The 24,435-nt window shown below is 41.2% G+C and overlaps 1 protein-coding gene across 4 annotated transcripts in view; it reads left to right on the plus strand.

The window, feature by feature from the left end:
- ARIH1 (ariadne RBR E3 ubiquitin protein ligase 1) overlaps nucleotides 1–24,435 on the plus strand; it is a 61,326-nt gene that overhangs the window by 11,343 nt on the left and 25,548 nt on the right. For all 4 annotated transcript variants that reach the window (XM_055716832.1, XM_055716828.1, XM_055716830.1 and 1 more), the window contains exons 2-3: nucleotides 14,420–14,487; nucleotides 22,566–22,710. In XM_055716832.1, the coding sequence (XP_055572807.1) occupies nucleotides 14,420–14,487; nucleotides 22,566–22,710 (213 nt within the window). The remainder of the gene's footprint in view (nucleotides 1–14,419; nucleotides 14,488–22,565; nucleotides 22,711–24,435) is intronic.

The raw sequence follows: 24,435 nt of genomic DNA on the forward strand, positions 1-24,435 counted from the left end.
ATTAGTGTAATTATTTGTATTGCTAGCCTTCACATTGGTGTTAAAGCAGGACTGACTGGGTGGGTTTTTTTCTCTTGCAGAAGCCAAGTGTCTGATGATGGGTAGTAATACTTTAACAGGAAAGGAACAAGTGATATTCTTGTCAGCTAGTGGCACCGTCCATCAAATACAAAATTGCACATGCAGGTTTGCTTCCTACTTTGGAGGGCCTGCATGTTCTTGCTGGTTTAAATAAACTGCTTTAGAAATACCTCTGATTAAATGAGTGCAGGTTTGTGTAGAGGCAAGTCTTCAAAGCCCTTAAATGAGAAAATGGTGAAAAAGTTGCAGGTTTCCTATTCTCCCTCACTGCTGTATGACTTGTGTTTTGCTATTTCTGTACTGAATCCCAACAGAGTATTTTCTCTTAACTCAAGAGAGCTCAGGTGGTTGGTTAAAAGTACCTGCAGCAATTAGAGACTGCAGTTACAATTTTAGGTATATCTTGTTAAAGGATGGGAATGAGAACAAACAAGAGAATTGCTAAACTCTTTGTGCCTCCAGAATTTCCTTTCTTCAAAGGTGGCTTCTGCAGAGCCCTCAGGAAAAAAATTGGGGTGTAAACAGTCAAAATTACTTCTTGTAGCGGAAATACCAGCTTATAAAATAGTGTTGCCAGGGCTCTGTTTTGTTGGCTATAAAACTAAGACGGGCTAAATGAGCAGAGTGTGGTAAATGAACTGCAAAGTCATAGTTAAAAAATGGTCTGAGCTAGAAGAGGCTTGTTGGGAAGAGGATGCTGGCAGATTTTCTTAGTGCAGATACAGATTCTGCCAGCAGAAAAAAGTGCTTTTGCAGGTATAGCTGCTTTTGTGCAGGGAAGTGATATAAGCTATAACCACACCTGCCTTGGAGCTTTTGCCAAGGTAAAGATGTTGCCAAAGATTACATCCGCAAGACACTGCTGCATTGGCAATTATTTCCAGGCCTATGTAGTTTGAGTGTTAAGATGGCTGATTTTTTTTTTTTTCCCTTGCTTGAGAGTTGTAGACTGAGATATAGGCATCGCTGGGGTAGATTTACTGCCCATTAGTCAAGGTGGCACTGTGTGTACAGAACATACTTTACCAGAAAATACTTCAGAGGGTTAAGCTCTTCCTGTTTTGTATTGCATTGCAATTTGGCAAGACATCCGTATTTCTGCTGAATGATGCAGAGATGATACAGGGCAGGATCTGCTGTTGGAAAATGAGAAGGTGGCGGTAAGAACTGGGATCCAGATACGGAGCTAGATTGCTAAATGGGGATACTTGTTAAATCTATGCTGAATGGTGAGTGACTACTGAGGTACAGTGTGGTGCACCCAACTGCTTCTTTTAGCCAGGCATATGTGACAGTAAACGAGTTTAGGGTCTTTGTGCAGTGATGGGGGGGGATGAAGACAGCCCAAGGGAGGTGTTTTTTTTATTTCCTAAAGTACTGTAGAGAGTGTGTTGATGCTTCAGTGAGTGGGTAAAATTTCCTCTGTTCCAAGTGAAGCGTGCTGGAGAGGGAGGGAATGGTTTGTAAAAGTGGATGCTGCTTTGAGGAAGGGACACAATCAGAAGCAGTAAGGGACAGAGAGCTGAAGAGAAACACCTAGTGCTTGGGTGCTCACCAAAATGGGGCCTGGAGGAGAAAGGTGAAATGTAAGAATGTTAAGGACTATTCTTTTTCAACATAAAAATTCTCTAATGCTCTCATAGAGTGCTGCTGGCTAAAAATTCTTCAGCTAAGCCTGTCTCATCAGTCACATTGTCTCTGAAGGGGTTAACAGTTGCATGCTATGAGTGACCAAGTATCAAAATACATTTGAGTTAACTTGGACATTGCCATGAGAGTTTTTAATTGGAATGGCTTTTGTTTTGTTGTCATATTCATCTTTAACAATGATTTTTTTGTGGATGCTACCTCACTGTATTCATGGAAGAAGTTACCGTACCTTACCATTTTCTTCTTCCTGTCTGTGTATTTGTTGGAAAATGTTAATTGCAATGTTTAGAAGTTGAAGTCAGAATTCAGGACACAGGCTGCACAGGCATGTTATTTTAAGATTTATTTTTTTTTTTTTTTTTGCGTAGTGAGTATTTCTTCCCAAGTACCTGCATGTCAGAGCTCTGACTTCTGCTGCATGAGGTAGCCTGTCCTCTTGCTCTCATTCTTGTCAGAAGAGGAAAACGCTGTATAATCAAGCACCGCAGTAACTGCTGGGTGAGAAGAACCATGTGTTTGTGCTGGCAGTGCACTTTGGGGTAAAGTGCTGTTCACAGTCGGGGCTTATCCTGGAAACAAGTGATTTTGAGGAATTGACTCAACGGCAGTTGTCTTGAGGTGATGTACAATTTGGCTGGATTGTATCTTTCTTCTATGATAAACAGCTCATCTGTCTTTTTGTTGGAGCATACTGTAATAGAATAGATGTTCTCCACCAGTGCCCAGTACAAAAGCAGGTGGGAGACAGATCACTGAACAACTTGAGACTTTAACAGCACTTGGGGGACGTGTTTATGCTGAACATCCTTGGGGTCTGATCCTCTGCTTGCACACTGTCTAAAGAGAGCACACCCTTTCTTTAGTCGTCATCTGGAGGGACCTTTGAGACCAGCAAAAGGACAATTTGAGACCTTTGCAGATAACTTATAAAACTTCACACAGAAAATCAATGAGGAGTTTTCTTGGCACATGTTTGAGCCTACAGACTGGCCTGTGATGGAAATTTTCTACGGAAAAAAGAACAGACATTATTGGGAATTTACCCTTCCTAGTATTGCAGTGATGTTCAGTGTCAGGAAAATGTTCTCATTATCTCAGAGTTTGCCAGGTTTCTTCTACACACTTACATGGCATACTAGTATTTACAAATAAAGTCATTATTTCTTCAAGTCATCTTAGGAACAGTTTTTTGATATCATGAAAAACTTATAGGATACTCTCCTAGGAAGGACTTTGCAGGTGTGGGGCTTTTTAAAGTGGAATAGACATTTTTTTGGTCAGATACTGTTCTGTTACGGCAGATCTTCATGAATGAAGCATGATAACAAGTCCAGTAACAGAGCAATGGTTTGGCCTTTTTGAAAAGGACACGCAGTATGCTGTTGTATATTGTGCTCTAAGATACTGTCTGTAAAAGTGCCATCAAAAAAAGTAAATTCTCAAAGCCTATTTGTGTGGCTGCAGGATTTGTGCGGTACAGGTCCCTAACAAAGGTGAAGTACAACTTCGGATACCTACGCTGATCTGCTAATAGCATCTTCTGAACACTGCCTGTCTGGTGCCTTTTGACCATGTGATGCTTTTGAATGTGCTTAAAGCAGCAAAAGTGAAGTTCTGTTATCCTGAGGGCAGAAGTCCTAGGTATTGCTGATCAGTAAGTCGTTCACTGGCCAGGGTTGAGATGGCCTGTTGTTTATGTTGTGTGAACTGTTGGAAACTGGAGATAGCAGAGGCAGCAGTTTTGCTACCTGATGTGGAGGAACAGTGCCAGTTTCCTACAGATACATCAGGTCTGTGAAATGGGTATAGCTCTATGAGTGACTCTGGCTCTGGACTAGAATCTGGTAATGTACGCTGCTGACTATGGTGAAAGAGTGAAATTAATGCACCGATACATCTTGAAGTGAGTAAAAAGAAGGGAAGGCTTTTTTTGGAGGCATTTTAGGACTTCTACAAAATTATTTAAAGGGAAAAGCAATTTTACAGTTCCTCTTGCAGCTTTGTTCCTTTACTGTCTGTTTCTGCCTGCGAATGGGACAGTTTCTGTAGCTCACATTGGCAGACCTGTACTGTCCTAGAAATAGATAGTTCATGCAGAAACAGAGTAATGGAAGACAGCATTCCCCCAAAACCCAAATGCAGTGCTTTGGGTTGTTTTCTTTTTATCAGCTTGATGGGTAGCTGACCTGACATACGCCACTTCTAGTCTTTCCAGTGTTGACTAGTAGACTTTAAAAAAAAAAAAAAAGAAAAAAAAAAAGCATATTTCTGTCTTTCCAGGATCATGATGTTGCTACATTGAGGACACATCTCTAGAGATTGGTGATATTCCCACAGTTTACTGTTAAAATCTTACGTTTGGTAGCCCAGCTGAATATGGCCCTCAAACTGTAACGACGATAATAGACAGGGCTAGGTCCTGCTCTTGGCAGTTGGACTGCACTCTTGAGCAGCCATTTCCCCCAAGATTTGTCTTGCAAACGGAGAAAGCTTTTGGAAGAAAGATGTCTAACTGTTGTGTTTTTGTTCAAGATGAGAAACAGTGTTTCTGGATTATGTTTTTTGAGATGTAAGCTAAAGTTGCTGGTGGGATAATGAAGGAGAAAAGCGGGTTCTCTGGCTCTAACTTGCATCAAGTTATGCCCTGATCTGCTGTAAAGTCTTTGGGACAGGAAGATTTAGGGAGTCTGTTGATACAGGTAAGACCCAACTTTGTGCCTGACACATGGCTCTCAGCAGGCTACTTTCACAGATTTCTTGGAAGCAAGTCCCTGTTGTCTGATTTGTGTCAGCTCAGCTGTCTGGCCACACAGTGATCCTGCTCTGGGTTAAAATAAACTAGCAACCCTCTTAACCCAAGTCAGTTTGTCTGGTTTGCTTGTAGCTGTGCAAGCAGTCATACTTCCATCGCTGGGTGGTCAACGGCAGGCTCAGGAGCCTGCGGTTGCATGAGCTTGTGTTGCTGCTGAAATAAATACTTTCTGAGCTGCTGCTTAGTCTGGTGGTGATGGGATGCAGCTTCTTTGGAGCAGGCTCTGAAGAGTGTGCTTTACTGCCCTGCCTTGTTGCAGCCATATTTTGAAGTAAAATAATAATCCAAGTAGCTGTTACTTTATATCATAGGCAAAAATAGAGTTGGTGCATAGCTAAGCCATTCTGGGTTTCTGGAGTCTTCCTTGGTGTGTCTAAAATCTTGTTCAAAGGAAGAGATTTCTTACCTGGTTCTGACCAACCTGTGCTCTTGGGCTAATCCAAGATATTTTGGTACGTATTGCCCAGTCACTTAAACTCCTGCCTTCATTCAGCGTCATTTCTTTCTGTGGCAAAATGGACTTTTGCATTCCTCTTGAACGAACACTGTGTGTTTCCTTCAGGCCCAGCATTAGTGCATTTTCATATTGGTTTGTCACAAGAACTGAAACTGTACCAGTGTGTCTTCTCGTTTTCTAGAGACTGTTGGTCTGAGAAACCATGCAGGACTGAAAGTATCAAATAAGCATCCTCAAGGGCAGAAAGAAGCATTGTGATCTGGAGAAAACCAACAGATCTTGTTTGATGGAGCTGGATCTGTTTGTGGTAGATGTATAGAAACAGTACAGTAACTACCTGGTGGGTCAAAATGGTGTGGTGTGGTGAGAACTTTCATAAAGTTGGGGTCATGTATGATACAAGGGGAGAAACAGAGCCTGGGAATCTGGAAGAGCAGTGGTGTATAATGTTAAGAGGGAAGAGGACGGAAATAGCTTTGTGGACACTGCTTGTGCAAGTATTGTTACATGGATGAACAGGGAAAGCGACTGACTTCACGTGTTATTTGTGGTTGGGTCAGGAGGTCTGTTACTGCTTTCATTGACTTCTCATCCTATCAGAAGCAGCACTGTGAGGCACTGGATGTTGACTACAGGTTTGGTGTGAGGGGGAAATTGGTGATTACCAGGGACCTGGACTCTACCTGGATGAACTTGCAGGCTTTTTGCATTCAGGGTAGTGAGAACTCTTTCGGGGCTTTTCATACTGCCTTGTCCTCAGCCTAGCTGCAGTGCTGTGTGCTGTTTTCTTCCTCTGCAATAGAAGTTATTAAGGAACCACTGAAATAGTAAACTGGAAGAATTATATGGAAATGATGCCGTCACCTTCTCCTACTCTTTTTAAGGCAGATCTTTGCAAATTCATGAGTGGGAGGCAATGGGTTGAATAAACCCATTCTGAAATGTATGCTGGCACCCATGTGCTCCCACTCTGGTTCTCTCAGAGTAAGTCAGCTATAGTCGCTCAGCAGCAACTGGTTTGTGTGGCTTAGGCTGATTTGCTGAGCTTTTGCTTGTATGCTGGGATTTCTTGTGGTGGGAGACACCAGGAGGAGGGAGGTACTTTGTGTGATTCTGCCTTTGGGGAAAGTAAAACAGTAGTACTCATTAACCTAAAATAATTGAAAGCAAATAATGGTTTGTGAAAGTGAGTACGTTTGAAGACCTTTTGTTCCATAGTTCTCAAGGAGTGTACAGTGGCATAACTTGCTCGAATTCCAGGGCCTCTGTACCTGTGGGTCTTTGCTCTTTAAAGGGTTGACTTTGTACTCCAGAACTGCAGCAAAAGGAAGTAGAAGCCAAAATATTCTTTAGATTATATGTATAAAATTCGGGTTAACGTATCCTGTCATCAAACCATAGATGTCCTGCTGTGGAAACAACTGTAGCTGAAATATTGGAAAATACCTTCCCTGATTGTATCACGTATACAGTTGTAAATTTGTGTTCAGTTAGTGGTGGAGCTTTTGTAGTTGTCTGAGAGCCTGTGCTACCCAGCATACTTGAGAAGCATGGCAAATCTATCTGATCTTCTTTTGTTTAGAAGCATTACAGTGTGAATTCAGTTTTTGCATTTCCACATTTGCTAATTCATCCTGGAGTTGTTGCTTTAGTGTTGGGGTTTTCTCTGATTTTAAAAGCTTTGTTAGACAATAGATCTTTGTTGCAGCTCCTAATCATTAACCTGAAAACTTTCCAAAAGGTTTAGAGAAAACTTAAAGCAGCTGACTGCTTCATTTCTGTCTCTTGAACCAATTAACTGAAGTAATAGTGTTTTCTCCGCAGTTACTTTTATGTTCCTCAGAGCTAGAAACAATCAGTAAGGTGCAGATAGGTTACTGCAAACAGAGATCATAATATCAAGCTGCCATTTGGTGCCATCACGTAATGGTAGTAATGGAAGTAATTCTGTGAAACTTAATCTTCAAAATTGAGATGATGTGTGAAGGGAAGTTAGTGGGATGAAGAAAGATGTAGGAAGCTACGGAGATGATCAACATGGAAGCTGAAGCCTATGTATGTGTTAATTGGAAGTCACAGTGAAGTGGTAAATGCCAGCCAAAGGACAGCAGTTGACAGCAGTGACTGGCAGCATCACAGGGAAGTGCCCTGGCTTCATGCTGAGTTGCTTGGAAATGCCATTAACAGTCCTAACAGGTAAATTGAGTGATTCAGAGATGAGTAATTAGAGTCACTTAGTGTGGCTTCAGTGGGGCTGTAGGATGTGAAGATGATATCCTCAGTGGGTGCACAGAGACTGAACAGTCCTGATTTTGTTGTTTTTTATAACAGGTGTGTGGAAGATGAGCAGTATTTTATATCCACCTGTATGTGTGGGAACGGCTCATAAACCATGAGATGGCTGATGGCAGAAATGTACCATGGTATGATTCTCTCCCAGGCCTCAAGGGGATGGCAGAGGAGGAGAGTATGGATTGGTGGTGGCAGACTGATCCATTTAGCTGCTGTCCTCATCTTCTCACAACAGCCCTCTTCTGCCTGTAATTGCGTCAGGGAATATTAGATTACATGAAAGTTTTCCAGCAGCTTCTCAAGAGTGCTTTGTTGGTGGTGTTTAAAAATTAGCAAGTTTGAAGATACCCGCTTTAGGAGATCACATCCTGGAAGTACTCAACACTTAGATTTAGTCTTCTGCGTTCAGTTCCTGGGAATTTTATTAAACTGCTAGGAATCAGGTTTTGTGCTGTAAGATTTCATATAACTGTTTCCTGAAAGGACAGATGTGACTGGATCTTCACAAATGAAGGTTGCTTAGTGCATTTGCAAAACAATGCAAACCTTAAGATTACAGTCTTAGTGTAATGTGATTCAGCTAAAAGCTTATTTAAAACACTTTGTACTCCGTGTGTTTATGTCTAAGGTTACCTGTATGGGGCTGGGAGGGATGTAAGTGGAGAGCAGTAGTGTTAAAATGGAGTAGACCTAGTTATTGCAGAATTTTGAATTTGTGTCCACTTTGTTATTACCTGACAAAGGAAGCACCTGTATGGTGCCTGGTCTGTTGTGTTGGTTACCCTTGTTCTGTGCTGTGGGGAAGGAGCTGTTGTCCTTCAGAAAGGAGTGTTGGTGTACAAAGCTGTTGGGTTTTGAAGTAATTGAAGAATTATGGGGGATTTCTGCTCCTGTTTGGTGGTGGCACATAATGCACTTCAGTATTGCCCATTTGCCTTGGTCTTGAGGTTTAGGGCATGCCTGCCTGCACATCACCTCCATGACCTGGAGCCATCTGGAGAGCTGTGGGGAAAAACATGCAGCACATCTGGCGGTGCTGGTCTCTAGACCATCAATGAGAGCTACAGCTGAGGCAAGCAAAAAGTATTTTTTAATTTATCAAAAAATCTTTTAAACTTCATGGAAATGTTACTCTTAATCAACCTGCTAACATATAATGTGACGTGCTCATTATTTTATGAATGCTTCCTTCTGTGGCACGGTGTGCATGGTGACAAGCTTTGGAGGTTTGATCCTGCATATGCTCAGAGAGTAGCTGGAATTTCCACTTGGTGCTCTACTTTTGGCAAAGGCTGGGTTTTTGATCAAATATTTACAGTGGTGGTGTGACATGCTATCCCTAGATGCTACTTTACTGGAGCAAATGTTTGTGCAGCTTGGTTTCAGACAGGTGTTAGCTTCTGAGCTGTTCTTTTGATGGCCCTTTGCTCCTCCACCAGCATGTGTGATATGTCACCACCAAGCAAAACTCTTATTCTTTGCTGTCAACTGATGTGAAACCAGTCGGTTTCCTTCTGCTGGGAAATTTAAATAGGGTCTTGTGCCACTTACATACCTGTGGAATATAGATGTGGGTGTTACTGAGGTTTAAACCTTGTACAGATGTCTGAGGCTTGGGCAAAGCCAATGTTTCTGGAGTGTCTACTTAAATTCATGAGTGCAAAAGCAATTGTGTAGAAAACCAAACTGGAAGTGGTGTCAAACTTGTATTGCTGTACCAAGTCTGAAAAATGCCTCTGCTACTGTTATAGATGCTGTAGCTGGGATGAAAACCATTGAAATGGAAAAGCTGCCATATTTAGACAATAAAACCAGCCATGAAATGGGAAGAAACAGAATGAAGAATTTATCAATACCACGTTTCAAGGAGGGTAGGAAAGGACTTTGCTGGAGAACTGAGCCTGAGCTGTTCTTAGATGGTTTTCATCCGCAGTGAATGCTGAAATTGAAACAGGCACTTACTCCCAGCATATGATGAGCAGCTGAGCTCTAAAATATGTTTTTTTTTCTGTAATAACTGCAAGAATTAACCGCATAGCTCAGTCTTGATGGATGAAAACATGAATGGATCAAGTACTGTGAACTGTCATTCAGCAAACTAGGTTTCTTGGAATTTCTGATTTAAGCTGATGTCCTAGTAATCTTTCATTTATGATTCATGTATACATTTAAGTGCATCCACGTTCCTTCTTCCAATTCATACTTTCTTATTTTGACAGCAAAAGGAATTCAACTCAGGTATTAGTGACCAAGCTTCCAGTTCAAGTAAATTCTATTAAGGAGTTTTATTTCAATTGATAATGCTTCTGTGGAGAATTCCAGACCTTTGCAGGGTTTCCCATCCATGTATCTTCTGCTTGCATTGGTGTGCCTGAGCATGGCAATACAGGTCACAATAGTAAATATAAATACCTCCAGTGAAAAGCAGTGGTCAAGTTGGATCAGTCTGAAGCACGTTTGGGACTTGGCTGCTTTGTTAGAGTAATAAAAAAATAAATCACTGCTGAAGGACTGGCTGTTTCTCTCTGGGCAGAGCTTTTTACGAATGTTTTGTTAGTGAGATAGTTGAGACAACGAGTCTCTTAAAGTGCCCTGAGAATTTCAACAAAATGGCTGCTTTCCTCGGGTTTCATTCCTATCTGGGTATTAGCAGGCTTGCTGCAATCTTCCTTGGCTTCAACATGTAAAATTTAATAGATGGCTGTTGTAAATTAGAACTGCTGTTTGACCTTTCATTGAACCACATTTGGAGCAAAACAGAGCGTTTGAATGTGTTTGCTTTTCCCTTGCTTGCAGTCTGTTTCTGGCTGCTTTACTTATTAAAAATTTTCTTTGTAAACAGAATACCCTTTGCAAAAGCATGCTTCTCCCTGCTGCAGCTTCGAGCCTAAGTAGTAATCCTGTCTGAGCAGCATCGTAGCCTGTTTGTAACTAATCTTTCTGGTGTAAGAGTTGTAGATGATAATCCTGTGTGCCAAATGAGAAGCCCATCCAGTTTCAGAACAGAAACTAATATATCAGTGCTGTGTAATCTAGTGGTATTTAAATATTCTGTTAATTTTCACAGAGTGTCCAAAGTGATTGCTAAGGGCTTGTACAGCAGTGGCAGGGTTGACAATGCTGTAGCAGAACTACTGTCAAAATAGGGGTTGAAACATCAAATCATTTTGGTTTATCCCCATATCACCGAGTTACAGGACATAGCTGCTCTGCAGCAGCTAACCTTTCATTGTGATAGATGCTGTGATATACTCCAAAGCTGCTCCCAAGTAATTGAGGTGTGTGCATGCAAGCAATTAATGTAGAGCAGCTGTTACCTGGTGCCTTGTTGGTGTGCCTTGCCTTAAATTAGAACAATCCTTAATGCCAGAGGTTTTTTCATTTGTATTTAACTGTGGTTCACATGCAAACCAAGCCTCTTAGTGCTGCCTCCCTCCGTCTTCAGTCCTCCCTGTGTAATGCCTGCTTAGGTTGTATTGCTGTCCATGCTGCATGTGAACTAGGCATGGTTGTTTTAATCCTTGCCTTCTGCATCAGTGAAACAGCTACTTAAGTTTTAAATACTAGATCTTAGATGTGGCAAATGGAGAAAGCAGGCAGCCCAGCTATTTTTGGTAGGAGCTTGTCATGCTGCTGGTGGTTTTTTTTTTTCTTTTTTTTTTTTTTAAATTAACATGTTGAACCAATAATGCTGTAGCTAGAGGAAGCTAAAGTCCAACAAGCCAGTAAAAGCTATCCTTTCATACCATATTTGTGTTATAATACGCAGAGCCAACAGTGGTGGTCTGTGGGGTATAATCCTAAATAACGTGCTGTTTCGTATGCTGCCATTGTGGTGGCAAAACAGCTTTCTTTTTGTGATGTTTGGATACTTAAGGGGTCTAGTCTAGGGAAACTTGTTTTGGAAAGCTTCAGTGCCATTCTATTGGGAAAATGGAGAAGCCAGAAATGAAACAAGACTCTTGTTCTTCTTGACAGTGTGTGTCCTTTGGTGACAGCAGTATTTGCTGGATTTGCCCTGTCGCACTTGATAATCACCACAGACCACTCTAGTTCCTTATTAATATGGCATAATAACTTACCCCTCAGTGCAGGGGGAACCTGTCTGTCATCTGTAAAAAGAAAAGTCAGCCAGAGACCACTACCTCGTTTGTCTCTTAGCCTATTAAGTGATTAATAGGTATTCCCAGAAGCCTTAATACAGTGGCCAAGTGGGTTGCTGTGGCAGAAGGTAGGACAAGACTTCAGGCTAATTTAAAACTCTTTTAATGTTGTTGCTTGAGAAATTAAGAAATACTCTTTCTACATCTGGCAGATCTCTGGGCTGAGTGAAGAATCCTTATGTTTGAGAAGAGCTGCATGCTTTACTATCTGAAACTTGTTTGTAACTAGAGCATGGCAGGGGTGAGGGGCTCAAGTAATGTGCTTTGTAGATGTGACAGTGCTGAAGGGATTACACAGAGAAACCTGTATGTGCTGCCTGCCTGATATATTTAGCAGGAGATTCCCTGGTTTGAGGCAAGTCTTGTCCTAGACCATGGAAATATTTTTAAAATAAAAGTTGTACAGACTATAGGAGCTGGTATCATAACCAAGATAATATAGAAATAAGGTCAGTTACTAAATTATATTTTCATCTTTGATTAGTTTGCTCTTAGGAAGCATGTTTGTGAGCTGTTAAGAGCTCCTTTAGATACTGCTGCATAATACAGTGTAGTATGACAGAAAAAGGTGTTGTGGAGACCCAAATATAAAGTAACCTAGAAAGATCAAAAACTAAAGCTCTGAAAGAGGCTGAAGTCCTCCTCCCTGGAGCTGAAGTAGCCTTTTGATGACAGAGACCCTTAAATTCCCATACAGCTTCTTGGTGGCAGGACTGAATTGAAATATTTCAACTGCTTGTTCCCTTCTGTCTGCAGTGCTGGCATGGGCTCTGTGCCACTGTGTGCTGGGCTGGATCAGGGATTGATGCTATCAGAAAGCTTTTCCAGATTTTTTTTTTTTTGTTTAACTTTAAATGGGGTTCCATGCTGGTTTAGTGTGATTGCTGCATTGCTGTAGCACCTTGAACAGTGTTGACTGGGCAGGGCACTTGTTGGCCTCACTGCCAGGGCAGAAGTTCAGGATGTAGCTCCTTGCAAAGACTTTCTTGTTGCCTGAAGAGCCTCTCTGTCGACCCTTGCTTCAGGGTGCATACCGGGGTGTATCTGCATTGCTTTTGCACTGCGAGGTGTATCAGCTTGCTACTTTGGCTGAGAGCCTACTAAGAGGGGAAAATAACTCATCAGAGCAGTGAGTTAGTCCAGCTTGTCCTGAAGCTGCACCATCACTGCTTTCAACACAAGGAAATGGATAAATCTGCCCAAAAATGGGGTTGCCTCGGTAGCAGGTGGCTGCAGTGCTGTTACGCTGACTCTTACTAGTGTGCTGAAGGTCGGGGTGCTGCCTCGCTGGTTTGTAATGGCCAGTCGCATGTGGTTGTCAGTCAGGCACCTCATTGTGTTATTACAGTTAAGAGCATGGATCCATATCACCTAAGAGAATTGTTCAAAGATGGACAGTGGCCACGTTTTCACAATGTAGTGTGTTTGGCAATACCAGTTTCTGGTTTTCCTGCCCCGTATTGTGTAGCAGATTTGCTGTCCCAGCTGTTTATAGGGCTCCACATGGACTGGATGAGGGATCTGGTCTAACCTTTCTAAAGCTGCTTTTGTTCACATGGGCTTTTTAAGCTGGAAGAAATTCTTAATTTCACCTGAAACAGGTGTGCTGGCATTAATAAGAATAAGAACATGCTGCAGAAAGAGAGGTGTGTCACTTTTTATACTATAAACCACAAGACTAGTTCTTTGTGCTTACATTTTGATCCTAGGACTTTTTTTTCGGTGAATTTTATTTCAGTGAATGTTTTGTTGGTGTCACTTGCTCAAAGATGCTGTTCTGCTTTCCCTTTCTGTCCTCTCCCATGTGCTAATGCAGCTGTTTGTATGGTCAGGCAATCAAATAAATTGGGGAGCTGATTTGGTTAGAAAACAACTTGAAGGAAAAGAAAAAGATCCATTTTGAAGCCAGTTACTTGCAGTATTGCAATATAAGATGGCTGTACTAGCATGGACTGGTGAGCGCAGGACATGCAAGCGTGCAGCTGAGGGTAAGGATGGGGTGGGATCACTGCTTTGGGTGGCAGCATTGGCTTTTGGCATCTTCAAGTTGTAGCTGTAGCTTGCAGGCTCAGAAAATCACATTGCTAGTTTATGTCCTACTTTTCAACAGCTTCAGAGTGTCCACTAAAAATTTGCCCTAAGGCAAACTTCCATTTTGGTGTCAAATGGCAAAGCACATGTAGCTGCTCTCAGTGCTCACTGTTGCCTCTGCATGTAAATGGTTCTAAAACTGAGCCCAGAGTGTCTGAATTTGGAGAGCTAAACCATGGTTCTCGGGTGTAACAGAAGCTATATGTTTTGTTATGCTTTTCTGCTCGTATAACCCAATCCTTGGCTGATGATACAGATTTAGTTGGAAGAAAAACTTGTACACAGGTGAAAATCAGCTTTTGATCCTATTTCTGACCTTTCTAGGGTGTATTTCTTTCCTTAGTTATATAGTTGCATAGTATTTTCTGGATCTCCGGGTGCTTCAGGAACACCTGGGGACTTCAAAAAGACAGTCATCTTACATTGGCAGCCATTTACTTAATGGGAGAGTCTTCAGCCCAAGGGTTTTGGTGGCTGGGGCTAGGACAAACATGGAATATTCTTGTTCTGCAAATGGTGTGGAGGTTGTGGCAGAAATGGTAGGATGGATGGCATTTAGCCCTTCTTGCCTTTTTTTGGGGGGTGGGGGTCGGTTTATATTGTTTACATGGAGATGTTGGCACTTAAGCATCTGCGGTAGCAGTAACTAACCTGTTTCCTAAGTGTTCATCTTGGTCTCATTTTATATAGGTCTTTTCCTTTATTTTAATTTTTCTATCTCTCAGGTCAAACCACTTTCCAGTATATGGTAGTTGATTGTCTGCACAGTTTATCAGTATGTATTCAAAACTCTACTTGATGCTTTCATAATAGTAGACCAGCATGGTCAAGCAGTTAATCAATTATTTATTATTCTTTTTTTCTTTCTTCTAGAATCCAGCGACTATCACTCGAATACTGCTTAGCCATTTCAACTGGGATAAAGAGAAGCTGATGGAGAGGTAAGCAGCCATCTTAGCATGCCACGTTTTGCTTTAGAGCTGCAAGAAATGTTTATTATCAGATTAACGTGAGAGTGGATGAATGCACAGTATGTGCCAGGAGAATCTTCTCTGCAAGCTCTAAATGTTCCCCTTTCTGTAGCCTTTATTGGCTAAGAGTGAGTCCTTGTTTTAATATTAATACCTATTAGGCATTAGACTTCGGAGAAGTTTTGGAAGATAGTTGCCCATTGGACAAAGCAGTGCCTTCCAGCTGGAACACATACAGGTGAAGCATTTTCACAGGCTCTGAAAGCAAGCAAGCAGGAACAGGTTCCTGTTGTGTGGCAACTGTTTTGGATTTGGGTTTAGTTGGTCTTGCATACAGTGCTAGCATGTGTATTCCTGATGTTTATTTGTTAGTTTTGCCGAGAATACACTGTTCTTGACTGAATAAGGGTACTGGTAAAGTGCATCTGCCTTGCCTTCATCTTTGCAGCTCTAGGTTTTCTTTAGTGAGTGTGTCAATTGGGATCTGAATTTTGCCTCCCTCTCAGAGCAGAGCATTTTATGGGTATTTATGATCTTTGATTTCTAGCTTTTGGGGAGTGTAGCTGGTAAAGGTACTTTTTATAGTTCATTATTATACAGAGGAAGCGAAGTCCAGCTGAAGTGGTAATGCACTTTTTGGTTTTTTTTTTCCAGTGCATTGTTGCTATTGAAAAGAATGTGAGGGAACTGGAGAATTCTGTTGAAGTGGAGTATTAGGAGAGTAGTCTGGATCAGAAGGCAGTACAGGGACTTACTGGTTGTTACAGCTTTTGCTGGTCTTAAGAAGTGTTAGGAGACATAAATGAGTGGGTGGGGGTGAGGGCAGGAGGACTCTGGTGCCTGGTAGGATTGTTTGGCTTTCAATTACTGTTTCCTTTGCCTGATGATCAGGGTATGAGAAGATAGGATGCTTTCTAGCTGGTAAAACAGAATTGTTGGTAGTACTGTTGAATTGTTAAGTACTGCTTAACAGCCTGTAGGCGCTTTGTGCTGTGCTATGGGCTGAGTCAGTGTAGCTTGGTATTCTGTCATGCACGGTGCAAGTCTGGAAGAGAACAGATTTCCAGTCTGCTAGTAGATGGGTTTGGAGTTTAAATATTTCTGCTGTTCTGGGCTAATGGATTTAGGACACCTTTAACCCCCTTTATGTAACGTTTTCAGCTAGTGATGGTGCTCAGGTATCTCTTTAGTTTTGTTTGGCCTAGATTTTTTTTTTTCCTTCTGAAGTTTTTTTTTTTTTCAAAGCTTTTTAGACTTTGCTTTATTTTCCTGAGATTGACCTCTTTTACTTAATGTTGGAAGTACGGAAGCGTTGTGTAACAAATATAGTTACATTGAGGCTATTTAAGTCTGATGACAACTGTTAAGCATTCTGATTTAGTTCCTTCTCTGTAACTTGTGTTCACTTCTTTGAGCTTCTTGTGCTGGTTCTTTTGGTCAGGCTAAAGTTCAGTCTCCTTGGCTACCTCCATCTCACTTTGAGATACCTCTGTGTAAGTGTACTGAAATGTCATCCCTTTATTCAATAGGTTTGTTTCCCTTCTCACTGAAAGCTTGTTTAAGGCTGCCGTAAATAATTTTTTAAAAAAAAAAATAAAATTGGTCCGTGGGTTTTTTTGAAGGAGGGTGTCAGCTGCTTCTGTGTGAGGTGGTATTGTTAAGGCTATTACAGTTTCCAACCAAACACTTTAAGTAAACATAAATATTTACAAAGTCCACAGGTAAACATGTACTCTTGGTACATATTCATTAAAATACTTATCTTAATTCTATAGGATTACTCCTGTGAGTAATGTGTGATCCTTGCTTATGCAGACATATTTCACGATTTCGCTGCTGAATAATGTCCTGTTGTATTAGAAAAACATTTAAAACCTTTTTCTCTCAAGTAGCTGGTGCTGCTTTCTGTCACTACTTCACCAAATAGCTTCCATGAAGCCTTTTGCAGCACTCTGCTGATGCTCAGCGGTGTTAAGGCAGGAGCAGGAGGCTAGGGAAGAGGCTGAGAGCTGGCTCTTAGTGTTGGAAGATTTTGTCATTGCTGCAAGTGATAGGTGAAGGCAAGGGTGAGAGGCAGGTGATTACTTCAGCAGCCAGGATGAAAACCAATCAGTTTGATAGCGATGGAGCTGGAAGTAATGCCATGAGCTAGCTGTACCTCACATTGTTTTGCTAAAATAGAGGTGGCTCTTGCTTAGACAAACATGACAAGATCAGTAAGCCCAAATTTAGACTTGATTATTCTTTCAAAACAGCAATCACTTTTGAGACTTGCTTGGCTTTGTGTGTGTCCAGCAAAACTTAGAGCAGCATTGTGCTAGTGTAAATGAGCTGAGAAACTGTGAAGCGTTTGTGGTGAGGTAGAAAGGCATGTTCTAATTGGACAAAAAAAAAAAATAAAGTTAAACACTAATTTAAAGGGGAAAACCCCCAAACCTTATATTTTACTTGAAAAAGTAACACTGTCCGTTCGCTGAGTCTTCAGTGTCTGACCCAAAAGAAGTCTTGTGTCTGGGAACCTCTGGCTTACTAATAGCTGAATTTATGTGCTGGCTTGCCTGTGGATGTGCACCCATTGCAGTGTGGGCTAAACCCGGGCAGAGCTTGACCCCGGGGTTGGAGCATCTGCTCATACTGGGGAGCCAGGGCAGGTGCCAAGTAAAAGTGCTTACACGCAGTCTTCTTTGATGCCAAGTGAACCCATGTTCTGTAACACTGTTGGAGGCTTAAATGTTGGGTGTTGTGTTGTGTGTGTTTTTTTTTTTTTTCTTTTTCCTTGGTGTACTCTTACTTTAGGTTGAACTGGTATAAATTTGGTCTCTTTTACTCTTAATAACCATTAGGAAGACTTCCCAGGAAATTCCTGTTGTTGCCTGCAGTCTGGGTGGGTTTAATGCTTGCTAAGATGTAATGTTTGGGTGCAATTTTTGGTGCCTAATTTCACACCAAGTCAGAGCTTGAACTTAGTTGCTTAATAGCATGTATTTTCGGTACCTAGCCAGTGTCTGTTTTACCCTAGTTCATCGTGAGTCAGCATGACCTGACAGGCAGCCTTATCAAACTTTGCCTGTAGTAAAGCAGATAAATCAAGTGGCTTCTTTTTTCTTGATAAGTGTTGAGTGTGGTGAGGTCTGACCTTGTGAGATGAAAATTTCTGTGTTTTAAAACATGAAAACCTCTTCGTTGCTTTTTTGTATTGTTATGCATGTTTTTAATAAACAGGTTATTATTGTCTGTGCCAGCTTTGTCATGAAGTAATTGCATGGCAGATATGTTACAGGTATTTATTCCACTTACAATGAAGCAATAGGGCAGTTCTTCAATTGTGGCTATCCCATTGGTGAAGCACTAATTTGACTGTGTCTGAAAGCAAAATAGGTGTTTTGGGGTGGATTTGTTTGTAGTATGGGAGTGGGTAGTGTGGGAAGTACTTGAGTACAGATTCTGATGTATTGCATGTGTTTTGGAGAATAAAGATGTTAAATACTGTTTTCCTCTGTCTCACAAGCTTGATTAATAGAGGCAGGAGACTAGCAGGTGCAGATACACCAGGTAACCTCAGAAATAAGTAAAGGAAGTGCTTTAGCTTCTAACTTTATCTCGATTACCTTATAATTTTATTAGGGCTGATAGCATCTGTCCCTCCTGAGGGGAGTTTTGGGGATGAATGTCCTCATGGTGAAGAGACTAAAATGCAGCTCTACTGCTTTATGTACCTTCCCCTGGTCACTTTTTAAAAAAAGAAAAATATTTCAGCATGTAACTGAAGGCCCAATTTAATTCTTGGAGGTACAGACAGAAGTATTGCAGTCCCTTGTTAGGTGCTTATTTTGGTGGCTGCAAGTCTCTGTTCCCACTGAGCAGAGGACAGGTGCCAGGAGCCCTGGTGGCTTGGCTGCTGGCCCAGATTGCCTCTTCCCCTTGCACTCAGGGTCTGACTCTTCACTGTAGGTACCTGGCTGGCTGCTTTCCTTTGGGCAAGTAAGTACTTAACACTGTTCACCAGAGGCCGAACAGGTGAAAAATTGCGTATGGCAGGCATTTTGCTGTGAAGATATCTTTTACTGTGAGTACAGTGACTCTCTTGATATTCACAAATGCTCTTTGTATCTGAGAGACTGAGTATCCCAAAGTATGTACCAGAAGCCACCTTCCCCCCCCCCCCCCCCCCCCCCCCCCTCCAGTGAAAAGGGGTTTTGGGTATTTGTCTTGGATCCTCCCTTGGATAGGATTAGATTATGTCTAGAGAATTGTGATGAGGCAGTTATCAACAGCAGGCGGAAATTTTGAGGAAATAAAGAAGCTGACAGCTTGATCCCTTTGTCAAAAAGACTTGATACTATTTACGGATTTGGTGTTGGTAAGCAGTGAAGAAATCATAGTAGAACTTGAAAATGATTTCCTGGTGTGTCTATTTTAAAATAGCAGAGGAAACAACTTTACGATGAAGAGAATGAATTTTGAAAAACTATTAGAACCAGTTATTGAATTCAGCTATGTTGAGCAAAGAGCCTAATAATGTTGGTTGAATAGACTGTAGTATTTCTCAAGTATCAGAAGTGCTAGAATTACTGAATGACTGCATTGCAAAGGGAGAAGAGGGCAGAGGATTAAAAAAAGCTGATAAAGGTGCTGCACTCCTCCCTAAGATGAAAATAAGGACTGAGCTACCTAAAAGCAATGGTGACAACTTAAGGAAAAATCAAAACCCCTGGAGTTGTGAAGGAAGTGAGAAGGGAATTAAGGGATTTTTATCCCACACTTCACAGCAGTGATGATAGCATGCAACTGTACTATATAAAATACAGGGCACACATCGAGTTCAGCTATTAGTATGGTGTGTATGGAATTACTTTGCTCAAAAGGGAAGTGGCAGGCTAGATGGAACCTTTGGTAAGTCTCTTATTGGTTAACTTTGGGATGAATGTTGGTTAGTGTTAATGAATGACTTGGCACAAATCTGTTTGGAGGCATTTGGTTCAGAGAAGGATCCAGACGTCATATAGGCAAAACCCCCAGACAGCTGAGAGGATCCTAGCAACAAAAGCGGTACAAAGTTTTACGATAGGTCTCATTAGAACAGAGGTGGAAACCAATATGGAGTTTCTAGTAAGAGATTAAAATGAAGATGCTACCATGAAGGACTTCTGGAGAAAGGTAGACATTGTTTGGGATGCATTAAGTGAGAGATCTGCAGGAGAAACATAGGTGAAATTGTATGAGATTGTGGTAAAATCTTCACTGGAATTGCATTTGTTTTGGTCTCCTTGAGTTCAAGGAGAATGAATGGAAATAGAAACTGGTGGTTGAGGAAATTTGCTGGACAGTGGAGAAATATCATGTGAGAAGCTGATGTCTGTGAATCCTTTGACGGAAGAACATGGGAAAGGAGAAGGGAGATCTGCTTAAATGGATGGTGTGTGTTAATGCTTGAACAAGGGGAAAAAAGGCATGGTAATTGGAATTAAGGTTTGTTCCTAACCGTTGAAGGAACTGGAACAGTCTCCTGAGTAGGCGCTTGGTGTGTTTGCATAAGGAGTGGTGGAGCAGTTAGGGAGGTGTTGGAGCATCTATTGGAACTGTGTGTTTTCAGGGAGATCCAGGTTTTTTTCTGTGTTTTCTGGAGTTCTTATTGTCCAGTGACAGCATGATTTTGAGTCCGAGAGAGATATGTAGAAATTACTTGCTTAGCACACCCTGGTGCAGCAGAGAAAGCAAATGCATTAAAACATATGCAGTACCCCATTTCTCCTCAACACTGGGGAGGCTTACAAGTGATGATCATGATCCCAAAGAGCAGAGTGAATATTGTAAGACTTAAGAGTGCAGATTTGTTATCTTAGACTTAACATTATTTCCATCATCTGTGTGGCGCTGGCTGAGTGTCTTACTGCCTGTGTAAGAGTAGGGAGGGACCAGGCATTTGATATGGAAATGATTTTATATGGGCTGTGGCTGTTGTACCAAAATGCAAGCATGTGCATACTTTGAACTGTGTCGGTACTTTGGAAATGTTTGAACTGGCTAAAGACTCCAATCTGTGCATCTTACTAGAGTTAACTTTACCGCTAGCCTTTAGCCCTAAGAAACACGCAATGTCAGGTCACTTGTTTTCTACCTGCTATTGGGAAACAACTGAAAGCCTGGAAAGGGTGTGGTGGTTCTGAATTAGTTACCCATTGGTATTTAGAAGGGATAGGTAATTCCAGGTGAAAAGTAGTTGTTGGCGACTTCCTGTCTTGGTGTAGGGCAGTAGGTGTCATGGCTCAGAAGAGTAGCTTTTGCAGACTTCATAAAAATAGAAGTGCCTGGTACAAGTGGTAAAGCCAGGTTCCTGATGTGGATATGCACCCTTAAAAGACAGCCCACCATTACAAGTGTCTCCGCTATTTCCATAAGCATTTAGCTGACCACGAATGCCAGTATTAAAGTTGCATCATAGCATTTGACTTCAAAACTATTTTCTTTGCAAACATCACACCCGACTTTGCTCTTTTTCAATGGGGGATGGCCTACACTGATAGTACGCCATGTAAGAACAGTTTGAAGGCTGGAAATGTTTTGTGGCGTTAGTATTTATCCATGACTTGAATAAAAAAATACTGCCTATAATGGGACTGCACTGAATTTGCTTGATAAAATTTCTAGATATTAAGTAATCCTGAAGGCAAACAAAATAACTTGGTTGAGTTAAATCCCTGAGGTAACATTGAAGAACAGTGGCAAAGCTTCACGTGTGCTGCAATGCCAGAATTCACCACTACCTTCAAAATTCAGTGTCCTGAAAATTAAGATCTAAAGTATGTGAAGTGCATCAAGAACATATGAACCAGCTGTGAAATGAATAATTTTTAAGTCAAGTTTTGTTGGTAGGTAATGCTGTAAGAGAGCTGCTAAAGATTTGTCGCTTTTTGGAGTACTGCAGGATAAGATGATCTAGCCAGAGGTGTTTTGGTTAGATACTGTGTACTAGGTCTAGTCCCACATTTCTGAGATACAGCTACTATCTTCTTATCTCAGCAGAAGGTCTTGGTTCTCTTCTATCTACTGTGGACAGCAGATTTTTTTTGTTGTTTGTTTGGTTGGTTTGTGATGAGTTTATGTGCCTTGATACCTAGATTCCGAGATACTTATCTTTGGAAGCACTGTAAACTTGGAATTGTATATTCTTAGGAGGTTGTTAAAATATCCCAGGTTGACTGGAGACAAAAGGACTTAAATGGCTAAGATTTAGGCCCAAGAGATGGACTGTGCAAGCTTTGGATGTGGGCAGGGTGTTCAGTGTGAAATTGAAGACTAGTCTCACTGGAGGTCAGAGTCCAGACCGAGCAGCAGTTGTTGCTGAACTCTGGAGATGACTGAAGTGTGTGAAAGGCAGTCCTGCAGTTGCCTTAACTGGAGACAGGTGACCATGAAGAAGTGCTCTATCAGCTGAACCAAGTGTCTGACTGCTGACGCATTTCTCCTTAGATCAGAGAAGGAAGTACCAAAATTGAAGTCAGAACCTCTTTGGGGCACACTTACTCTGTAGAGTGAGTACATGGAGGAAAACATAAAGTACAGGAACTAGGGACCTGCTGGATCACAAAGTGTAACTGATTGCTGCTTCGTGCCTCCTCTTTAATGTTTTGGTGATTAGAATACTAGGAAAAAATGTAAGGCTTAAGCTGAAAGGAGAGTTGAACTTAGAAAGGTGTCCTGATACCTGGACTGTGAAATAGGACATCCTTGTTCTAGTTTCCTGTCCTGGAGTTTTAATGCAAAGTAATCACTGTGGAGAACCATGAATTACTTGAAATGCAGCTGAAGAATTGAAGGTGCTTGAATTTTCAGGAGTGTGAAATTCAATCCAGAATCTCTGAAATGTAGTTGTCTTATATGTCTGTGGTCAGGGTTGTGTTGTGTTAAGTTAGTGAAGAGTTTGTTAAAAGTAGCAGGTGTTTTTTTGAAATATGAAGACAAATTTTGTACATTTAACTTCCAAATAGAATTTGAAAAATTACTTACAGGAAAGGTAGTTTAAATTCTTCTTCTCTTGTGTTCTGCAGGTACTTTGATGGCAACTTGGAGAAGCTCTTTGCAGAGTGTCATGTAATTAATCCAAGTAAAAAGTCTCGAACGCGCCAGATGAACACAAGGTCATCAGCCCAGGATATGCCTTGTCAGATCTGCTATCTGAACTACCCAAACTCGGTGAGTACCTGGCACCCAAGATGGTATCTGACCAGTAATCCCCCAAACTTTTCTATCTGAAACAGCATTTTGGGCAGAAGTCTGGGAGGACTTCTCCAACAGTGTTTTAAAAAAAGCCTTTGAAATGAAACTGATATGTCACTTTTTTAATTGAATCTTCTAGTCTGTAGTATATGCATTAAAAAACAGTGTTCTGGATTGTTCCTTAATGCAATAAACCTTATGTCTTGTCTGCTGCAGTGATCCAAGTAATATGGAGGGGGCACAGAATTTTGTAGTGCTTTATGCATTCTCTTTAATTCTTACTGTGTGGTTTGACAAATTTTTTTTTTAATAAACCTCAAACAATATTAGATTACCTGAAACAGGATTGTATTTCAAATAAAATTATTATCCCTTATGCAAAAACCTTTGAGGATGCTGGGATCTGGGTAGCACTGTAGTAAAGTTCTTCAGAAAAAAAGCAAGCAGTAGACCAAGCGATTTTTGCAAAGGTCAGATACCAATTAAGACATACAAATAAATGATATGTGAAAGAAAAAAAAATGTGAAAAGCACAATGGGCAAAGGGATTTGCTTAAACAGAACAACAAGACAGGAAGCAGCTTATGAAAGTAATAAATAATGATACAAAATGGTCTAGCTAGAAAGCCTAGAATAAAACGGAATAGGAGTAGGAGTAAAACGAAGTGCTGTTCGGGAAACACAACCAATATGGATGTCTTTCGACCTTTATGATGTTTGTGCAATACCTTCTTTATCAGAAAAGGTTAGGGTAGAAGTGCTTGCTGGGGCTCTAAATCGGCCTTTTGGTTTGTGGTAAGATTGGTGATGGTGCTACTTTATTTGTAGCTGTTGACAAATACCGGACTTCCCCATATGCTAATCGGATGTCCAGGCTTCTACCTTCTACTGTGTTTTGTACAGGCAAGCAGCTCGCTGTGACTTTGCAGGGGCAGGACGTAATGATGGGAGATCCTGGAAAAAAACAAGATTAGTGGAAAAATTCGAATATGAGAATTTGTGGCTTTGCCAAAAGGCAGGGTGCTGACATACGTGAGGAATTCTTCCTTTATTGGAACCTACTGTTCCTGGTGGAACTATCCTGACCCTCCAAAACACCATAATGTCTGCCTGACCTTCGGAGAGCAAAGCAGCCCTTACATAAGGCTTCCACTCTTGCTCTGGGTGTGTTTTATGAGCTTGCTTTCTTTAAGAATGGAAACCATTATGAGCTTTGGGATTTATTAGTAGCCTTGAATAAAGTACCCTTGCTGCTGTAGCCTGACCTGCAAGCCTTTTCCTTGCTCTGGAGCAGGTAGAGCAGAGCAAAGCCCACTTTCAGGCCACTGAGATGTTCAGTGTTAAGATCATATTGCTCTTGAGCCAGTAACCACAAGACTTTGTGCATCTCCTTTTAAGCCTTGTGTGTGCTGACTTCCTTTTTAGAGAACAGGTGTTAAGAATTGTTACTTGCATTGTATAAAGAGGTGCTTTGAAAAACAAAGACAAGCTTGAGAAATTTGTTTGACCCTCTTAACTTATGCTGAAATCCTGTTGATTAATAATGGCAGACTTTCCACATAGGTAGTAAGGAAATAATTTTGATTTTAGGCTATGCAGCATTTTTATGAAAACAGGAGGACTTAGGGGTAGAAATGGGAGGACACATCTTCGGCATCTTAACGTCCATCTCTAGAATAGGTCCTCTTGGAAACTTCTAAT

Source organism: Falco cherrug, chromosome 7 (assembly GCF_023634085.1).
Source record: "Falco cherrug isolate bFalChe1 chromosome 7, bFalChe1.pri, whole genome shotgun sequence".
In the NCBI taxonomy this organism is placed as follows: domain Eukaryota; kingdom Metazoa; phylum Chordata; class Aves; order Falconiformes; family Falconidae; genus Falco; species Falco cherrug.